At 47.9% G+C, this 16,905-nt stretch overlaps 2 protein-coding genes across 2 annotated transcripts; both read left to right on the top strand.

The window, feature by feature from the left end:
• Positions 1-2,352: 2,352 nt before the first annotated feature.
• LOC119464340 (uncharacterized) lies at positions 2,353-12,419 on the top strand. The gene is made up of 5 exons (XM_049655430.1): positions 2,353-2,490; positions 4,532-4,936; positions 5,797-6,238; positions 6,705-6,867; positions 12,285-12,419. The coding sequence occupies exons 1-3, from the start codon at positions 2,353-2,355 to the stop codon at positions 6,172-6,174; spliced, it is 921 nt and encodes a 306-aa protein (XP_049511387.1). The 3' UTR covers positions 6,175-6,238; positions 6,705-6,867; positions 12,285-12,419.
• Positions 6,827-16,027, top strand: LOC119463904 (39S ribosomal protein L14, mitochondrial). The gene is made up of 3 exons (XM_037724726.1): positions 6,827-6,867; positions 12,285-12,435; positions 15,803-16,027. Exons 1-3 carry the CDS (start codon positions 6,827-6,829, stop codon positions 16,025-16,027), a joined length of 417 nt encoding a protein of 138 aa, XP_037580654.1.
• The last annotated feature ends 878 nt before the right edge of the window (positions 16,028-16,905 follow it).

A 16,905-nucleotide genomic window follows, 5' to 3' on the forward strand; every position in this document is an offset into this window, starting at 1 on the left:
CTGACGTTTTGGCTCAACATCGCGCTCCCGCAACTCGGGTTCCGCGGCTCTTCGCTGACGTTTCGCCTGGGTTTCGGAAGCCCTCACGCTAGAATCAGCAGATCGACGACGAGCACTTTCCCGAGTGAGTTCGCGGCGCCGTTGCTTAAACGCACCCTGCTCCTCGGCGGCACGCACCACGCCTGCCGGGCGCCGAAACTGATCTGAGGCGAGGGAAGCCCGGCGGAACGCGCACCAACCCCCTTTCCTTCTCTTTCCCTCCCTGCGAAGCACCAAACTACCCTGATTGGTCGCGCGCGTCACGTGATCCGGCGCAGCGTTCCCCGCACCTGCTCTACTCTAGGAGCAGCCGGGCTTTTTGGCGTGACAACACCACCACCGCCGACACTTGTGAGGCAATACAAGCCTCGCTTTAATAATTTACAATCTGAGGCGAAAAAAGAGTACAATAATTAAATACAGCAGAGAAGAAGTGTTCTGAGAAAGCGGCACACAGACAAGAAATAGCAATGTCACGATAATATAACAATAGAACTCATGCGCAACAAAAGCAGGTTGGATTGTTCGAGAAATTAAACTTAAGTAAAGTGGTTAATTAAATGATTTACAGCTAATTGTGATACGTACAATCTGGTGATGACAACTGTGTGCACAGAAATAAGGTACGGTATATGTACCACGAAACACTTAGGCATTCTGCACCTCTTGTGTCACAGTGAGACACACGGTCACACACCCATTCTGGAGGATTGGCCAATAACGGACACACCTCCAGTGGCACATACCGAATGATTCAAGCAGGCAAGCGATTCACTCGCGCCTGGAATATAAGGAATGGCGGCGCGTTCATGCAATGTGGGCGAGAGGCGGAAACAGCTGGCGTGCCAACTGAAGCTGTACCGATTCTACGAAGCTAGCAGAGTATTCACAGGCAGCGTGGTCCTGGTTCGACGTCAGCCCAGGCGTCCTCCGGTTTAGAGCAGATCTTCTCGTAGTTTTGGTTTTGCAAGTTTCGCTTTCGCCTCCAGCGCCTGGTAACTAGGAGTGGCCTTGGTGTGGCCGAAGGCATCAGCAATGCGGGGACACGGGAGAGGAAACCAGACGCTTCCGAGTAGAACAGACACGTTCGCGGGGCCCCTGCCACGCAGTTGTATATATACAATAATAAATATATGTTAAATAGTTTATTGGGACCGTATAATTTCCCTCTACACGGTTCCCGCCCGGACCTTGTACGCGTGTAGGGTTAAAAGGTCTCCAGAGGCGAGTATAGTGCAATTGGTTGCAAGAACGTACGATGTAGCCAAATGTACCGTCACGCTGCACTCAATCGGCTCTGCGACGAAGCAAGCGAACGTCTTCACATGTTTTGCTTTGTATGTGTCCCTCCGCCTGATAAAGACCAGTCCACCCGTGTTCCCGGACAGGTCCAAATGAAGTGGCGGACATCCACCTGGTCCGCCGGAGCCGAGCAATTTGGGCAAGCTTGAGGGATTCGATTACGGTCACCCTCTCCAGAATGTAAGGGCCGTCAGAGCGACAGCCCACCCAGTCCGGATGTGCCGCAGTATCCTACTGAACTGAATTAGCCATGTAGTTTAGTTCATGTTAAGCCCAGTCTGCTATATATATATAGCATTTGACGTCTTGTACGTTCTTGTGGTATTTCGGTTTTGATTTTGGTTGCTCTCTGAGGAACCCGCCTTCAGAGAGCGCTCCCATCGGCGCCGAGGCATATATAAGTTGAGGGAATAAACGCCAGCGAGGCTCTCTGGTTTCGCTCTGCGACTGTGTCCGCGTCTTTCTTCAAGCCGCCTTCGGCGTGCTCCTTGGTCTGCGGCTACGCCAGACACGACATTGTACGTACCCATTACCAAGCTTGTGTAACAATAAAATATATTATTATTATTTTATTTATCCTAAGAGAAAGAGAGGGAAAGCAAGGAAAGGCAGAAAGGTCAAGCAGACGAGCATCCGTTATGCTACTCTACTCTAGGTGTGACGGAGAGTGGAAAGAGAAGGAGGGAGTGAGCACTGCATACACGCAGGAGGCAGTTGTTGTTGTTCCTCAGTGACCTGGCGCAACCCACTCTGGGGGATCAGCCTTGAATCTGGCGGTGCAAGGGTTAAAAAATAATAATAGTAACTTTGAGGAATACGATTAAAAAAATGAAGGGGGGGGGGGGGGACGCCACAGTGGAGGAATGCACTGCCCGAGTGGGTATGCTCCACAGCCTTTGAAGTCATAGTGAGCATCATCATCCTTTAGGTGTGTGCTGCCATATAATGAATGATATGAGAGGACAAAGCCACAACAACAGGTGGTGTGATCAAGAAGAAGAAGTGTCGGGCATGCGGCATGCCTGGCTGGCCGCCGCCGTGTGGCTTGCCGCCGCGCTGCCCGACCAGGAGGACGACAGGGCGCTGCAACCTGGCGTCCCCTGCGACGAGTGGGACGCGTCCACTGGCACCTGCTTCTTTCGGCGACAGGTATATCATATCGTACACCACACGACCTATATATATGTATATAGGCAATACATGATCCGTATCTATCGCCTCACCAACTCACCGCAATACCCACCAACGCGATACTCACCAACTCCTTGCAGTGCAGCGGAAGTTACGGGTCCTGTCAGCCAATTAGAAGAGAGACCCACAAACAATGCTCCTTCATTGCCTGTCATTGGGCCCTCCGGTGCGTGAAGCTGACTATATGGAAGTGTCACAGAAGGATTAGTAGTAGCGCTTTTAGAAGAGGACCGCATACGCGTATTGACACGTATATACACATATGAAGTATTTTTGCTGTCCCATACTCCGATGCTGTAGATGATGGTTCCGGTCAAAGTTCCGTTAAGCCGGAGCTTACAAAAAAGAGGGGTTCAGTTTTACCAAAGTTTGACAACATCGAGTCTATGGGCGGCCAACCAAAATTGATACCCTTGTTCCATTTATCCGGCATTTCCGTTTAGGCGTGTTTCGTTTATCCGGAGTCCACAGTATATGCAGACACGATGAGCGCCTATGTTTCACCAACTATAGCCCAACAAGGAGTATACTCCCACGATTAGTAGCGCACAATGGGCGAGCCCTTCTCTCCAATACGCAGCCTGTTCTCATTACTAATTGGCCGCGGTACGAGTCCCAGCCTTCGGCACACTGCACGGAATGGATGAAACGCACAGCTGCAGTCAACCCGTCTATATGCTTTCAAGCCCGGGCTGCCCTCGTGCTAATAGGTTGTACCGAGAGAGTTGAAATTTGACCTTGTTCGTGATGCATACATTATATACGTATAAAGAATGGGAGCACAATGACTAACAGGAAAGCGGACAGAAATTTCGTCAACATCGTAGTTCAAGAATAATGGTGCGCTACATCCACAAAATGATCGCTGTGAATGGTGGTGCCTTGTAAGATTCTGAATGGTGCAGTATGACAAAGTGGACAGTAAAACATGGCAGCGCATCCATCCTTTGGAGATGATTGGCGACGTTAATGCAATATGCATTCTTTCTTACGTACGATGGGTGTGCAATTATTGATTATACGTGATGCGGATTCTTAAGATTGTGTAATTAACGAGACAGAGACTGAATTTTGTGATATATTGTGTGAGCGCGGTAATTGTGTAAGGGCGCGAAGACACCCGTCGCGGAAATAACCGAGTCTTTCTCGAGGTACATGACGTGGGCATCGAGTGACTGCTCGTTGATGGCGGCGCTCCTGCTTCTCAAACTTGTGGTTGTCCACATACTCCTGCTCCATGATCGTGTGCAGCCTGTGCTTGGCGAGCCGATCCATTTTGTCGACGAGGTGACGGTCGGCGCACCCTGCATTTGTGGTCTTTGTATACATTTAGTACAGCTGGGGCACAGCAGGTGAATGTGATGATGTGTAATGCTAATCGGATTGACGTCGGCAGTCATCTTCCTCTTCGAGCTCCCACTGATTCTTGCGGGCACAAGCAGCAGTGACCCAAGTTGACGTCAAAAATGTTCATTGAAGAGCCGCACATACCATATGGCACATATATATGCTCAGTGGCCCAAGTTTGCCTGAAAGAGGTTCAGTGAAGAGCGCCACTTATCTGGCGCATATATTCAATAGCCCAAGTTATCATTCCAGAGGTTAATTGAACAGCAACACATTCCCAGTGTCACCCAGTGATTGAAACCAACCGTCGGGCTCGGTTCCGATGGTTGATTTTAGTGAACCGTGGCGCAGCCATGAACTTGTCAGGGGTGTGGGTGTCTTTACATGCTCGTGTTTTACAGCAGGTTCCACCACTAAATGCGGAACTAATCATTTCACAACAATCCGAATAACACTGCCGGCCAAAGACAGTGCAGTGCTTGAGCAAAAATCTGTAGCTGCGGCTTACACCTGAATATCGGTCAACAGAGTGGGGAACGAGGAAAAGGGTCGGAAATGTGACAGATACAGGGGCCCTTCATTCTTGACGAGACTGATTAAGGGACCTTAGAATTGACTGTGCAGCTGGCTGCCATCGTCACCATGGCCGCAGGTGGGCGACACGGTGACACTGTGGCTGCGCAGTGCTGGTACCGGCGTGGGCCGTGTCACGTGGCGACGGCGGTACCGCGCGTTGGACGGGTCGTCGTCCCACGGCAGCGGAGACGCTGTGGTCGAGCTGCGACCGGACACGGCCCCGTGGAACGTGGCCATCGGCGCCGGTGAGCTGCGCATTTCGCCCATCACCGACTCGGACCTGGAGCCCAACAGCTGGGAGGCCGTGGCGGGACCCCTGGGCAACCTCAGCTTCCGCCTCGAGCTGCTGCCCGTCGACCTGGGGCCCGTGTTCCGCGGCGACCAGCTCACCATCAACCTCGAGCACTACCTCACGCTGCCGCTCGAGTCGCTGCACTTCCGCTGGGACTGGGACTACCAACCACTAGCCACCAACATGCGGGTACGCTCGTACTTGCGCGGAGGACGCCACGTGCTGTAGGGATATCATATGCGTCAGCTGATATTCAAGAAAATATGTGACGGGAAGAACAACAGAAGAACAGCTAGCACAGACAATTGCAAATAAGCATACAGAACAAATACGCAGCTATATTAGAAGAATTAAGGACGCAAATTAACACATACGCAGTCGAAGCAGACAGGACGATAATTCTGTGTATGTGTTAATTATTGCCCCTCCTCTAACACCTATGCATTACTAATTAACAAGTACTTCTATCGATCGCGTCTTTCTCGTCGGCTGCTGTTCTTTTGCTGCGCTAATCTTTTTCTACCGACGATGAGCGTCGACGAACTGTCCCGCCTTATCCAGATCTGAAATTATCACAATGGACTTGCTCCCCAACCTAGTGATGGTTTTTCATGGTCACGAACGATTGAGGAATTCGTTCAACGGTGATACCTTTAAAATGGAGTTCACGACCCGGGTACATTATTTTCGATCAATTTCTCGTTTTCCTTGTAACGATCGATGGTTCCGACGCTAGACAGGGCAACTGCAACATAGCTTGGAAAGACTTTTATCGTGTAAAGGATGTAAATAGGCGGACGATGTCACGATGATGATTTTCTTAAAGCACCTGTCTTTGATCCGCCATCTTGAGAATGCACTGGACCATATGGCTCATGATTATTTTCATTGGGGTTCAAGTGGGCACGTGCTGCGTCACTTGGCACTCCTAGTAGTAGAGGAGGAGGAGGGGGGGGGGGGGGCGTTCAGAAGAAAATTGTGGCTTCGGCGCCCCCCCCCCCCCCCCCACCCACAGTTCATCTTTATAGCCGCCCCTAATCTACTCGCAGGTGAGCCGGTCAGGCCGTTCGCTGCGCATCACAGGCCTGCGGCGAAGCCAGGGCGGCCTGCTCGCCTGCTCCGTGTACTCGTCGACGGGCCTTCTAGTGGCACGGCGCCGCTTCAGGCTGCGCGAACCCATCGAGGAGCCCTTGCCCGAACTGCAGAGCCCGTTCCAGTTGCAACAAATCGGCAGTCGGGTCAAGCGCGGCGTAGTCGAAGCAGACACCACCGACAGCCGGCTACTGGCGCCCTGCACCAGGCACACGCAGTGTGGACTGCACGCCTCGTGTCGTGCGCGCTACTGCGTGTGCGGCGCCGGATACGTGGGCAACGGGCTCTTCTGCTGGGAGTCCGCCGCTGCTGCAGCAGCAGCGGGTGGCGGCTAGGTCGTCTTCCCGTTCGTTGTGCTTGAACTTGCCTGCGTCAGTCACATCGCCATCGCTATCACGGGTAATCCAGGTTCAACTGCTTCAATCCATTCCAATCCAAGCGAACTTTGCGTTCTGCTTTTTCTGCTCACATGCATGGTGCGTCTCTTTTCTGCTTATTCTTCGTGTTCTCTTCCTGTAGGGTCTTTGTTAAATAAGTTGAATGAAATGAAATGAAAGTCCGGTTATGGTGCAATTCGCACGCAAGATGGGCAAGCGCCAGAGTGTGCTACAGCTTGCTTCAGCAATATCTGAAACACGCGGCCACCTAGCAGACCAAAAGAACGCAAAACTGTAGTCATAAAGATCGTCTTTTTGTTTGATCCATTCTAGGTCCTGCGTAGTTTAGAGTTTCACGTTTTAATTATGCTGGGGCAGAAAGACTCGCCAGCCTCCCCAAAAAAGACAGCGATAGAAGATCGTGCGAGTGAAGTGTGCGTACTTTATAACGTTTTTAAGTACACTCACAATGTCATCTTCGTTTGCAGTGATAACTCGAATGAAGTTGGCGCAATGAGATGCACCAGCTGACCCGGGCGCCTGCGCACTAATTGTCAGTGGTTCTTCCCGGTTCCTCTCAACGATGATGTGCTCTACCGCGAGCGCCGGTATGTTGCTTCAGGGCCTCTGTATTCGCCAGCGTGCATTCAGGTGAGTTATCGAAAGGCGCCCGTATTTTGGTCCGTGCCTCTCTTATTAGCAGTGTTATGGGACCGAATGGCTGTTATCGTCTTCCTGTTGTTCATCCATTCTGTTTGTTTGGTACAGAACAGCGCCAAGGTCGGTTGGGGAAGGAGCAAGTGTTTTTCGTCGCCTGTAGTAATCACTATTTTAAAGGGGAGTGGATACTCTGCCGGCAGCTGGCAGATTCGCCTGAAATATGTTTTGCCGGCAGTTCGTTCACATTGGCTAGCTACGGTCACGTTATTAAATGCCGTGAAAGTCAGATAATACCGGTAAACGGAGGCCACAGAAGTGCAACTGAGATTGTAATAAAGCGGGCGGTGCAGGATATCTAGGGCGCCCAAGAGACAGTGGGCGGATCGAATCTGGACCCAGATTGGTCCATTCCGGGTTCCAGACCCCGTTGCTCCTTTGGTGTCATGAAGGCGCCGCCAAAGTATATGAAATAGTGACACGTTGTTTACACTTGAGAATATGCGAGTAACAGCGCATATTCTCACTTCCCTCATGGCCTGACCAAAGCTAGCCAACGGGGATGAACTGCAAAATTTCTCTTGTGCTACTCTGTCTGCTGCTGGCACAACAACCACTGCCTTCAAAAAAAAAAACAAAAAAAACACTCAGACTCAGCCGCCCTGTGACAATGACTGCGCTAAGCAGCCCCACTGCAATCTACCCTTCACATGACCTACCAAGCCCAGTCATGCAACCGAATAAATGTTAACATAACCAATGAATGAAGATTGGTCTTCATTTGAATGTCACTGAGCACTGCTGTCACCTTGTATGCCTGCAAGCGGGTAAATTGATTGTGAGTGGCAGTTTGCATTATTGGTGACATGGTTACATTTGTAGTTATCCATTCCATCAGATGCATGAGTAAAGAACAACTCTTCCGAAGATGAACACCTCATCAACGAAGCATACAGGACAATTGTGACGGCCACAGAATTTTTGTGCGGGAATGTTTGTTTGAATGAAGGCATACGGTTCATGTATGCTTCAGGTACGTAGGAGCTCGGAGGCAAGCATTAAGGCAACCTACAGTGCGGTGTCGTAAATCTCAGAAACCATGGAGTTGGCTCTTCTGCCCTTTCTGCTTGATAGCACAGAACATTTGCTCATGAGCAGTTTTGACACGGATCCAGTTTCATCTGTGGTGTGCCTGTCTTAATCTGCCTCACTGACCTGGCAGTCACACTATCTTGGGTCAGGGATGACTTTACGGGAGAAGATGGAGGCATGCTGTTCAATTATTGGGTAAAGGTATCTTGTAGAGTGCAGTAAGTCCTTTAAGATTTTATTTCATAAGATTGCATGAAAGCATTGCAAACAATTTACACAAGCAGTAGGAGGTTCAATGGTTCAAAAACCGTAGGCAGGGCCTCCTGTCAGAGTAAAAAAGGAAAATAAAAAACGGAGCACTTTAGCAATAAAAGGTTTGCAAATGCATTAACACAAATGAAAATAACAAGATATTAACAATACATAACCATGTGCTCACACATATAAAAAAGAAGAAAGAACTATACTTAAAAAAGAAAAAAAGATTTCGGTTTAATCTTTGGTAGTTCAATGGATGGGGGGGGGGGGGTAGCGTCCTTAAAGGGGCCCTAAACTACTTTTTATCGAAGTGGAGAAAGACATTTGAAGTGAAAATAGGCTATTTCAGAATCACTTTGCCGCAAAAAGTACTTTAATGCGTTCAGCAGAAGCAGACTTTTCGGCAATCAAACATGGCCTCCATTGTGCTCCCCTTCCTCCTCCAAAGCCTTGCACTGCGAAGGCTAAGGTGGAGACGGCACTGTAGCGAGCACTTCAAATTTCCAATTCGGTGCCTACGCCGCGTTTAATGCAAGTCAAACTGTCCTCAAGAGCCGCAGTGCACTTGGCCACTGGACTCGTGGCGGCGGCCACGGTTTAGCCGACTGCAGCAACCAATAGCAGTCGCGTATTGGAGTGCGCTTTATGACCAAATAAAGCGCACAGAAAAGAACGAGGATCATGGGGTTTTTGAAACGAGAGCGTTTGAGAAAAAGGCGACTTCGTTCTCTGCTTGCGAGCTCCACGGACCGCGTACAACAGCAGAACTTGGCTGAGATGTTCCCAACAGCGTATGCTACCTGCAGACTATGTTATTTCACCAAGCCCACGGGGTGGTTCAGGGCCCCTTCAACATTACTTTAAATCTGAGGAATTCCAAAAGGATATTAACGAAAATGTACAGGCGTCAATGCACTTGTCTAGAACACGTCTCGAGAAATCGCATATCTTAACAACATTTGAATGACAAACAGCCAGTATGCTTTGTTAGCACGTGGCTATCATTATCATCATTCGAAATTGTCACGGAGCGGCATATTTTCGAATGGTTTGGACGCTGATTAACGACACGCCGAATTACGAGCGTCAAACACGTGGGCTCCTGACTGTGCAGCGTATAATGCATTCGACATCGACACGCCGAATTACGAGCGGCAAACACGTGGGCTCCTGACTGTGCAGCGTACAATGCATTCGACATCGACACGCCGAATTACGAGCGGCAAACACGTGGGCTCCTGACTGTGCAGCGTACAATGCATTCGACGTCGACACGCCGAATTACGGGCGGCAAAAGCGTCGTGGCCGCTCGGGCTGCCATCTCGATTCCAGACGCGTCACGCCGATTACGGACCCCGAAGTGTGCGCGTACGGCCACGTGGTAGTGCCGGGATCAACCTTGGCCCTTGTCAGTGGGAGAGAGGCTGATCTGCGGTTCTTCGTCCATAGTGGGAGTGCGGCCAAGATTGTTGAGAGCTAAGAGAGCTGAATTCGGAGAATGCTACGTTGCGGCAGTTTCCCTACCTAGGGAACTAGGGAAAGGACAGGCTATTTAAGCGCATGTTTTGGGCCCTGCTGATTAGTCTAGAAGCTGAACCTATGCGCTGCTGAGAAGCCGTTGGGGGGCTAGTGCCGTCCAGTATCGCCTGGACCGCCTGGCCACGTCCGAACTCCGAGGAACTTGTTGACGTACGAGACGTCAAACCAGCGTCTGCAACGAAGCTCACGGTAGTTCACCTCAAGTTAGCTCAACCTGCTTGAGGGAAGTCGTCAGATCTAGACTCCCGGGAAACCCAGCTCAGCAATTCGCATCCACCTCGACAAGATCGGACCGCCAGCATTCTTCGGGAAAGCTTTGTGCACCGACTTCCACGGTTTATGGACTTGCTGTTGCTGCCCGGCCATGCGTATGACACCATTCGTTTTCTTTTGAACTTTGATTTCTTTTGAACGTTGTTTTAGTGAAATGCTGTTAAGTGTATTTTTGTGTATTTGATCCTCGCACTGTTTCATTTTTAGATGTACTGTTAATCGCTCGTATTAATTTGCCCTTATCATTGTGTATATTAAGCTCAGGTGTGTTAGTCTGTCTTGTGTCTTTTTTTATTATTGTATTTTATTAATCTGTGTGTATTTATAAACCGATAAATATCTTGTTTTTTTGTTTACTCCCGACTCTGACTCTTTTCACTGTGCTCGCTTGCGTACGGAACGACCAACCAGCTTGTCTACCCCGTCGATTGACTTCGCGCCGACGACGAATCGGGGACAGCTGTGACAGAAATGATGCTGCAGTGTTTTGCTAATTATTCACATGTTGCGCATGGCAGAGCCATATATATTTCTTCCCTCATGTATTCATGAATAAACTGTTGCAAGTCAGCGCTGTGTGCGTGTCGCTCTCTCGTGTCCGTGTGTCTTTTTTGCGCTGTGTTTTCGGCAAAGAACACGCTCCTGAGGGCCAAAGCTTGAGCCGACCACCAGGTAGAGAGAAATTAATGGAAACTGTAAATGGTAGTCACGCAAGCTCACATGCAGCAAATTTTGTGCTACATGTCACCTTCAGATATCGTCAGCACAGCCCTGAGCATGTGGTTCACACATTATAGAGGAGTGTGTTGACTTTGGTAAATAAATTGTACAGTAGTCAGTATATCTTTGGCAAACGAAGATTGTGCCTCACGGAAAACCACGAAAGGAGGGATTTTGTATTTTCAGATGCTCTCGTTAATGCGACGCATTACAACTATTTTGTGAACTTGCAGAGTAAGCCCATTACGCAACTTTTCCTCCCACCAAATGCAATGCGGTAGAGGACCAATTTCAGAACTGCATGGTTCTGGGTTGGAACCCACAACAATTTATTCCTTTTTTCTTTCTTTTCATTTCCAAGGCTTTGAGCATGATGTTACAGGGACGTTCCAATACCTATCTCATAACTGCTTAGTGCTGTATAATGTGGAGCAAAGGGTTTGGTATATGAAGTAACATAAATGAGCAAGGAAGTAAGTTTTAGCAGCCTATTGCACACCCCCATACTGGGCTAGTTAGAACCCTATCGCAAAGAAATGGAAAAAACGCTTTGTACTACACCTTGTGTAGGAGTAGAATAAACCGAGCTAGGTGGTATTGGTTCATGAAGGAGATTCAGTGCAGCTTACAGATAGAGAAAGACACATGGGTATGACCATCTCTTTTTGTCTCTAAGCTGCACTGAATGTTCAACACAATGTAAACCTAATATGTAACAAACCAGAATAGGGGGTACTGAGAGGCCCAGTTTTTGTCAGTCTCGACCATACGAAGCCAGCAGATAATGAAGCAAAGGAAATTGGTGTGAATTAGATGTGCAACAACTACGGAAAGAAAACAAGACAGAATTTTGTTTTTGTGCAATATGCCAAGTATCTTGCGCGGTACATAGCAGATGCAATATTTGCAACTAGTAGTAACAGCTCTGCAGTAAAAAGATAGGAACAGAAGGCAGGGCCCACTATAGAAGAAATATAACTTAGTAAAGCTAATTATCATGTACCAACTAGCCCAGGAGCAAGTTTTACTAAGCAAAGGAAAGCATAGGGGATATTATTTGTGGTTTTTAATGAAACGTAGACATGATAAGGTAAAGGGAAATAAAGGTGGACAAAAAAAAAAAAGCTTGCAGCCAGTGGGAGCCGACCCACGTAGAAGAATGTGAAGAAGTAAATATGAGTGCTATGCTCATTTCTTATCAATCTTGACACCCTCAGTTTTTGTACAAATGGTAAATAAATTTTATTGATTGATTATTGATTCTGTCTGTGCTTGATTGTGGCAGTCGCAGTGATCACAGGAACGGGGCGAGCCAATGTATTGTGACACCTGTTTAGCAAGACCGAAATTATTTAGGGCACTCCGACAAATGCCAGTGTTTTTTTACAATGTTCAGAGGGCTTGCACCTCTATTTAAGGCAAAGAACTGATGAGTAAAAAATGGTATGTCTGTACTTTCAAATAGGCTAATGTTGATGAAGTAGCATCGTCACTCGATGGCAAGTGTTCCTCGGAACTTTTCGTTTCAGCACAAGTACAGTGGCACAGCACCTGCAGAAACTGTCACGCCTTCGAGTCGTGGACAACAGCGCACTGGGTCGCCAGGCCATGATGGATGGAAAACCACCAAAGATCATCCATGTCTACAACAAGACTGGCTTTGCCACCATTGGCGATAAGGTGCGCACTCGCCTTCAGGGCATGGTTACATCATTCCATTCTTGCGACGGCACTCACCTCTAGCTACTGTTTTCTAATAAGAGAAAGAAAAAATGCCTGGAAAACCACTGACAAACTGTACAGACCCCCCCCTCGAAAAGTCCGATTGACATTGCACCTACGGAATGGACCTGTGCCTTATTGAAATACTAGTCAAACCTTGTCATAACGAAGGCGCATTTGACGTAAAAATACCTTCGTTAAACCTGATATATGTTATGAGAAGAGTTATTGGCCATCGAGAGACTGGATTATAGGCAAATGCCTATAATCCGGTCTCTTGATGGCCAATAACTTTCAATAATCATTGCAATCTACACAGGTGACTCCACCCACTTAAAAAAAAAGAAAGCATGGCGTGCTGCACGTTATGCAAGCAAATCTGCCTAAACACAATTTGTATCGACATGCGCGTTGAAAGCGCCTCATTTGAATAAAAAGAAAATTAATGTGCGACCAATGATGGAATCCAACCTCTGTGGCCGAGCACAGCAGCTCGGTGCTCTAACCATTAGGCCACGATCGTACGCATACCTCTCTTATCGTTCCAAGCCCATTCAGCTCTTGGAAACATTTTGCGCATGCGTCCCGTGCCACTTTCTCGTCTTCTTTCCTTCATTATTCTTACCGACCAAAGGTGGTAGTTCCGACTTCATGATCGCCGAAACTTAATCATGTTTAAACACTTCTTCGCCGGAGTACAAATGTCATAATCGTTTTAAGAACATAAACATAGGCGCATACGGTTGTATACGCTGTCGCTGATTACATCACAATCCTGTGTTTCTCTAGCTAACGCCCGTTCAGTACCCATGTAGAACCCAACAATCGGGTCGCATGGCCGCAGTAGAAAACAGTCTTCAAAGTGGTCATCGTCGTTCTGTTTGCACACAACTCGATTTACACAAACACGATCCACCTTGTATCGCTTCCTGGAAACCTAAACAATGCTGGATAGACATCGATTCTCACACTTCCGCGCGTCCTGCTTCGGCGAGCCTGGCAGCCTAGGCCATGGGGGCAATGTCTGTGACGTTTAGCTGGAGATGGGGACTAGGGGGCTCAACAGAGCTAGGTGCATTTCACTTGGATGAAAAGTACTTATATCCGCTGTTCTTGTTGGTGGTCCCATCTTGTACACCGTCGAGGTGCAACACCTGCAATGCCACTGGCGGCACTTATCACACGAGCATTGTGAGACGCGCAAGATAGCAGAGTGGCTTGAGTATAGCAGAGTTGCTCGGTAGCAGAGTTGCGGAGTGGCAACTCCGGAGTTGGAATGATTACGGCATCATTCCACGTTTTTAAAGACTCGGAATGAAATGATGGCGCCAGTCTGGCAGATGGAATGGGAGCTGGAGATTCCGGAATGGGCACATGGTAGTCCCAGAGCACTGAATGTTGATATTAAGCGAGATTACAAAACCGGTAAATTTCCCAGTTTCTCACTAAACTAGATTTGGGCAATTTAATACATTTCTCAACTTTTACTCAATACAGCATTTTCAATATCTACCCATAGGCGATTACCTGTCACTGTAATCATAAACAGCATTCTTCACATTCTATACTTCTGATGATGCGGAAACTTGTATTCGTGATAATATTGCAGTTCATTTAAAGCCAGTAAGTTTTAGTTAGAGCTAACTCTTAACATTATGTTAAGGGTTTTTAGTTTACTCCTTGGTTTTAGTGATATTCCTAACATTTAGTTAAGGAGTTAGGTTCCCAAGAATTCGATTTACCAAGAGCATGCTTGGCCTACGACAAAGGTATCCAGGCCAAAACTGGCCATGTCACGAGCAATTGCATTCTGCACAAGTCCGCACATTTGGAAAGCCTACCATATTTTTTCGCACGCTGTCGAGTATCCAGAAGGCGCTATAACGGAGACGGTTAGATAGGTATGCTGAAAAATTGTGTATGTTATTATGCCAGTACATGTGAACCAAGAAAGGCAGCAGACTTCACCTAGTTCTTCTGCTCTGAACACATTTACTACGACAGCAGCATTCTCCTTGTATATCACCAACCTAATTTTGCGTGCCTGTTTCTTTTTTTTTTTTTGTCAAATAAAATTTTACTCAACTGCTATGGGGGCATATTATCAATGTTTTAGCATTAGGCGTACCAAAGTGGAAAAAAAGTGAATGTGACGTGTGGGAGACCAGTGGTTTGCTCGGGTGGAAGACGGTGGTCTGTTCCGGACCACCATCAGTTGCACTTCGCTCCTCGATGAGGCGGGAAGTGTGTTCAGTGAGCTCCTGAACAACACTTTGCAATGTTGTGAATGTGGTTTGAATACCGGATCCCGGACCTCGAACAGATGCGACCTAAAGCTAACACATTTCTCTCGCATTTACAGCTAAATAGCCACTGAAATTTTTATACTTTGCTTTACTCAAATGAATAATAATTCAAGAGATTGCGCAGGTAAAGTAAGGTAGGTAAGACCACAGTGTTGTTGTTCTTGACCAAGAAATAAATGTAACGTAACACTATTTGTTAGGTTGTTAAAACTTAATATGTTTGTTTTGGTCACAAGGCACGCAAGCACAAATAGCAAACAATTATACAAAAGGCGGTTATTTACTGGAATTGAATGGACCAGTTCAGCTACTCCAGGAGTGGGAATGGTCCAGCTCTCAACATTCCGAGGCATTAAAAGGATTGGAATTACAGAGATCTCTACTCCCCTGAATTGAGTGGGAATGGAGGGCTCCACTCTGCAACTCTTGCTTGGTAGCTGCCACAGTGCTTGTTCCTATTGCCCAGCGGGAGCTGCCTTGTGGGTCGTGTCGCACCATCATGTCTATCGTGGTGTATATCTTTAAAACACGTCCAGAGCAGCTTATGTGCAACGCTTAATCTTGCTATTGCTGTCAGTGCTTTACCCTTCAGGCAAAACTGCAGTTTTTTTTTTTTTTTCTTCCAAGTGTGAAGCTTTCTTTCTGAGGAACCCGTGTGGGGTTTCTTTGTAGCTTTGTGCTACACCGAAGTGGATGATTTTTTTTCATTTCACAACACATCCTGCACCTTGTGGATTTCCACAAAACTGATTTGCCGTACCAGTGTCTATGCGCTTGGAGTTGTCGAATAATTCGGCTTCACGCTGCGATCTGCTACCCTCCTGGTTAGCTCTGACGGTAGAGTGACTGCCCGGAAATGCATTAGTACCAGGCTCAATCTCTGGATCATGACAAATTTTTCTTCAACTGTGAAGCGCTCTTCCCAAGGAACCTGTGCGGGTTTCCTTTGTAGCTTCGTTCCACTGTCCGGCGGATCAAAATTTTTTCCTTCCTTGCTGTCCCACCGTGTTGTCTTGCAGGTGCTGGTGGCAATCCTCGGCCAAAAGAAGAGGGGCTTCGTCGTGGGCTGCAAGCACATGAAACAGCGGCCGCTGGTGCCTCGCTATGACACCAACAACTTGGTGCTGCTCGACGACAGCGGCAACCCAATGGGCACCCGCATTCTGGTGCCCCTGCCATCGCTGCTGCGGGGTGATAAGCCGCGCTACTCCAAGATCCTGGCCCTATGCTCGCGATTTGTCTGAAGTGACTCGATTACACATCCTCTGCAGAAGTGATTGCATGCGTCTGGCAACTTGTTGCCACACCACAGAATCATAGGACGCAAAGTCAAGGAAAGTAGCCACTGTTAGTAAAAGCACCTATTAGCTCTCAGCTGCATCTCGCCACTTCAGAGAATGTTTTCTAAAATTTACAGTCTTCAAGGAAGAAGTTCAAGGAAAATATGTGCGTCAAAAGCGACCACCCATTCCAAATAAATTTCTTCTGAAGATTAAGAAAACAGTGTTCCCCTCTACTAACAAACTCTCCCATCGTATGACCTTTTTAGAGTGCAGCTCTTAGACGGCCATTCCTGCGTTGAGTGTCGGCAGCGTTACTTGGCGTAATCGGCGAAACGAGCACAGCAGGTGCTGAAAGACGACGATAGCGAGGAGGAAAGTGGAGGAGGGTATGGCAAAAGCGCGAGAAGAAAAGCGTAGTACCGCGCGACAACCGCCATGAGGTGGCACCAGAGTAGCGTGCTGTCGTCTGTTCACTAATAGCATGCGGTGAGCGCGTCCGATACCATACATGGAAACAAAGCGCTGCATGAGCAGACGTTTGTCTGTGGCGGCTGCTGTGAATCAAACCCTTGCATCACCCATGTGCTGCCTCTCTATTAGCGAGGCAGTCGCGCCACACTGCGCTCCATTTGCAATGTGCCGCGCCAGCCAATGTATCGCGAAATGAAAACACGTATAGAGCTGCACTCAAATTTAGCATAGGGAGTATCGTAATTGTCAGTGAATACTTTCGCTCTCCTCTCTATTGTGTGGGTGTGTACGCATGTGTACATATATGCAAAGGCTAGTCTTATGCACAAGCAGTGCTTTGTGGTAGTGTGGAAATGGTTTTATATATT

The sequence above is a fragment of the Dermacentor silvarum genome, chromosome 9 (genome assembly GCF_013339745.2).
Source record: "Dermacentor silvarum isolate Dsil-2018 chromosome 9, BIME_Dsil_1.4, whole genome shotgun sequence".
Taxonomy (NCBI): Eukaryota; Metazoa; Arthropoda; class Arachnida; order Ixodida; family Ixodidae; genus Dermacentor; species Dermacentor silvarum.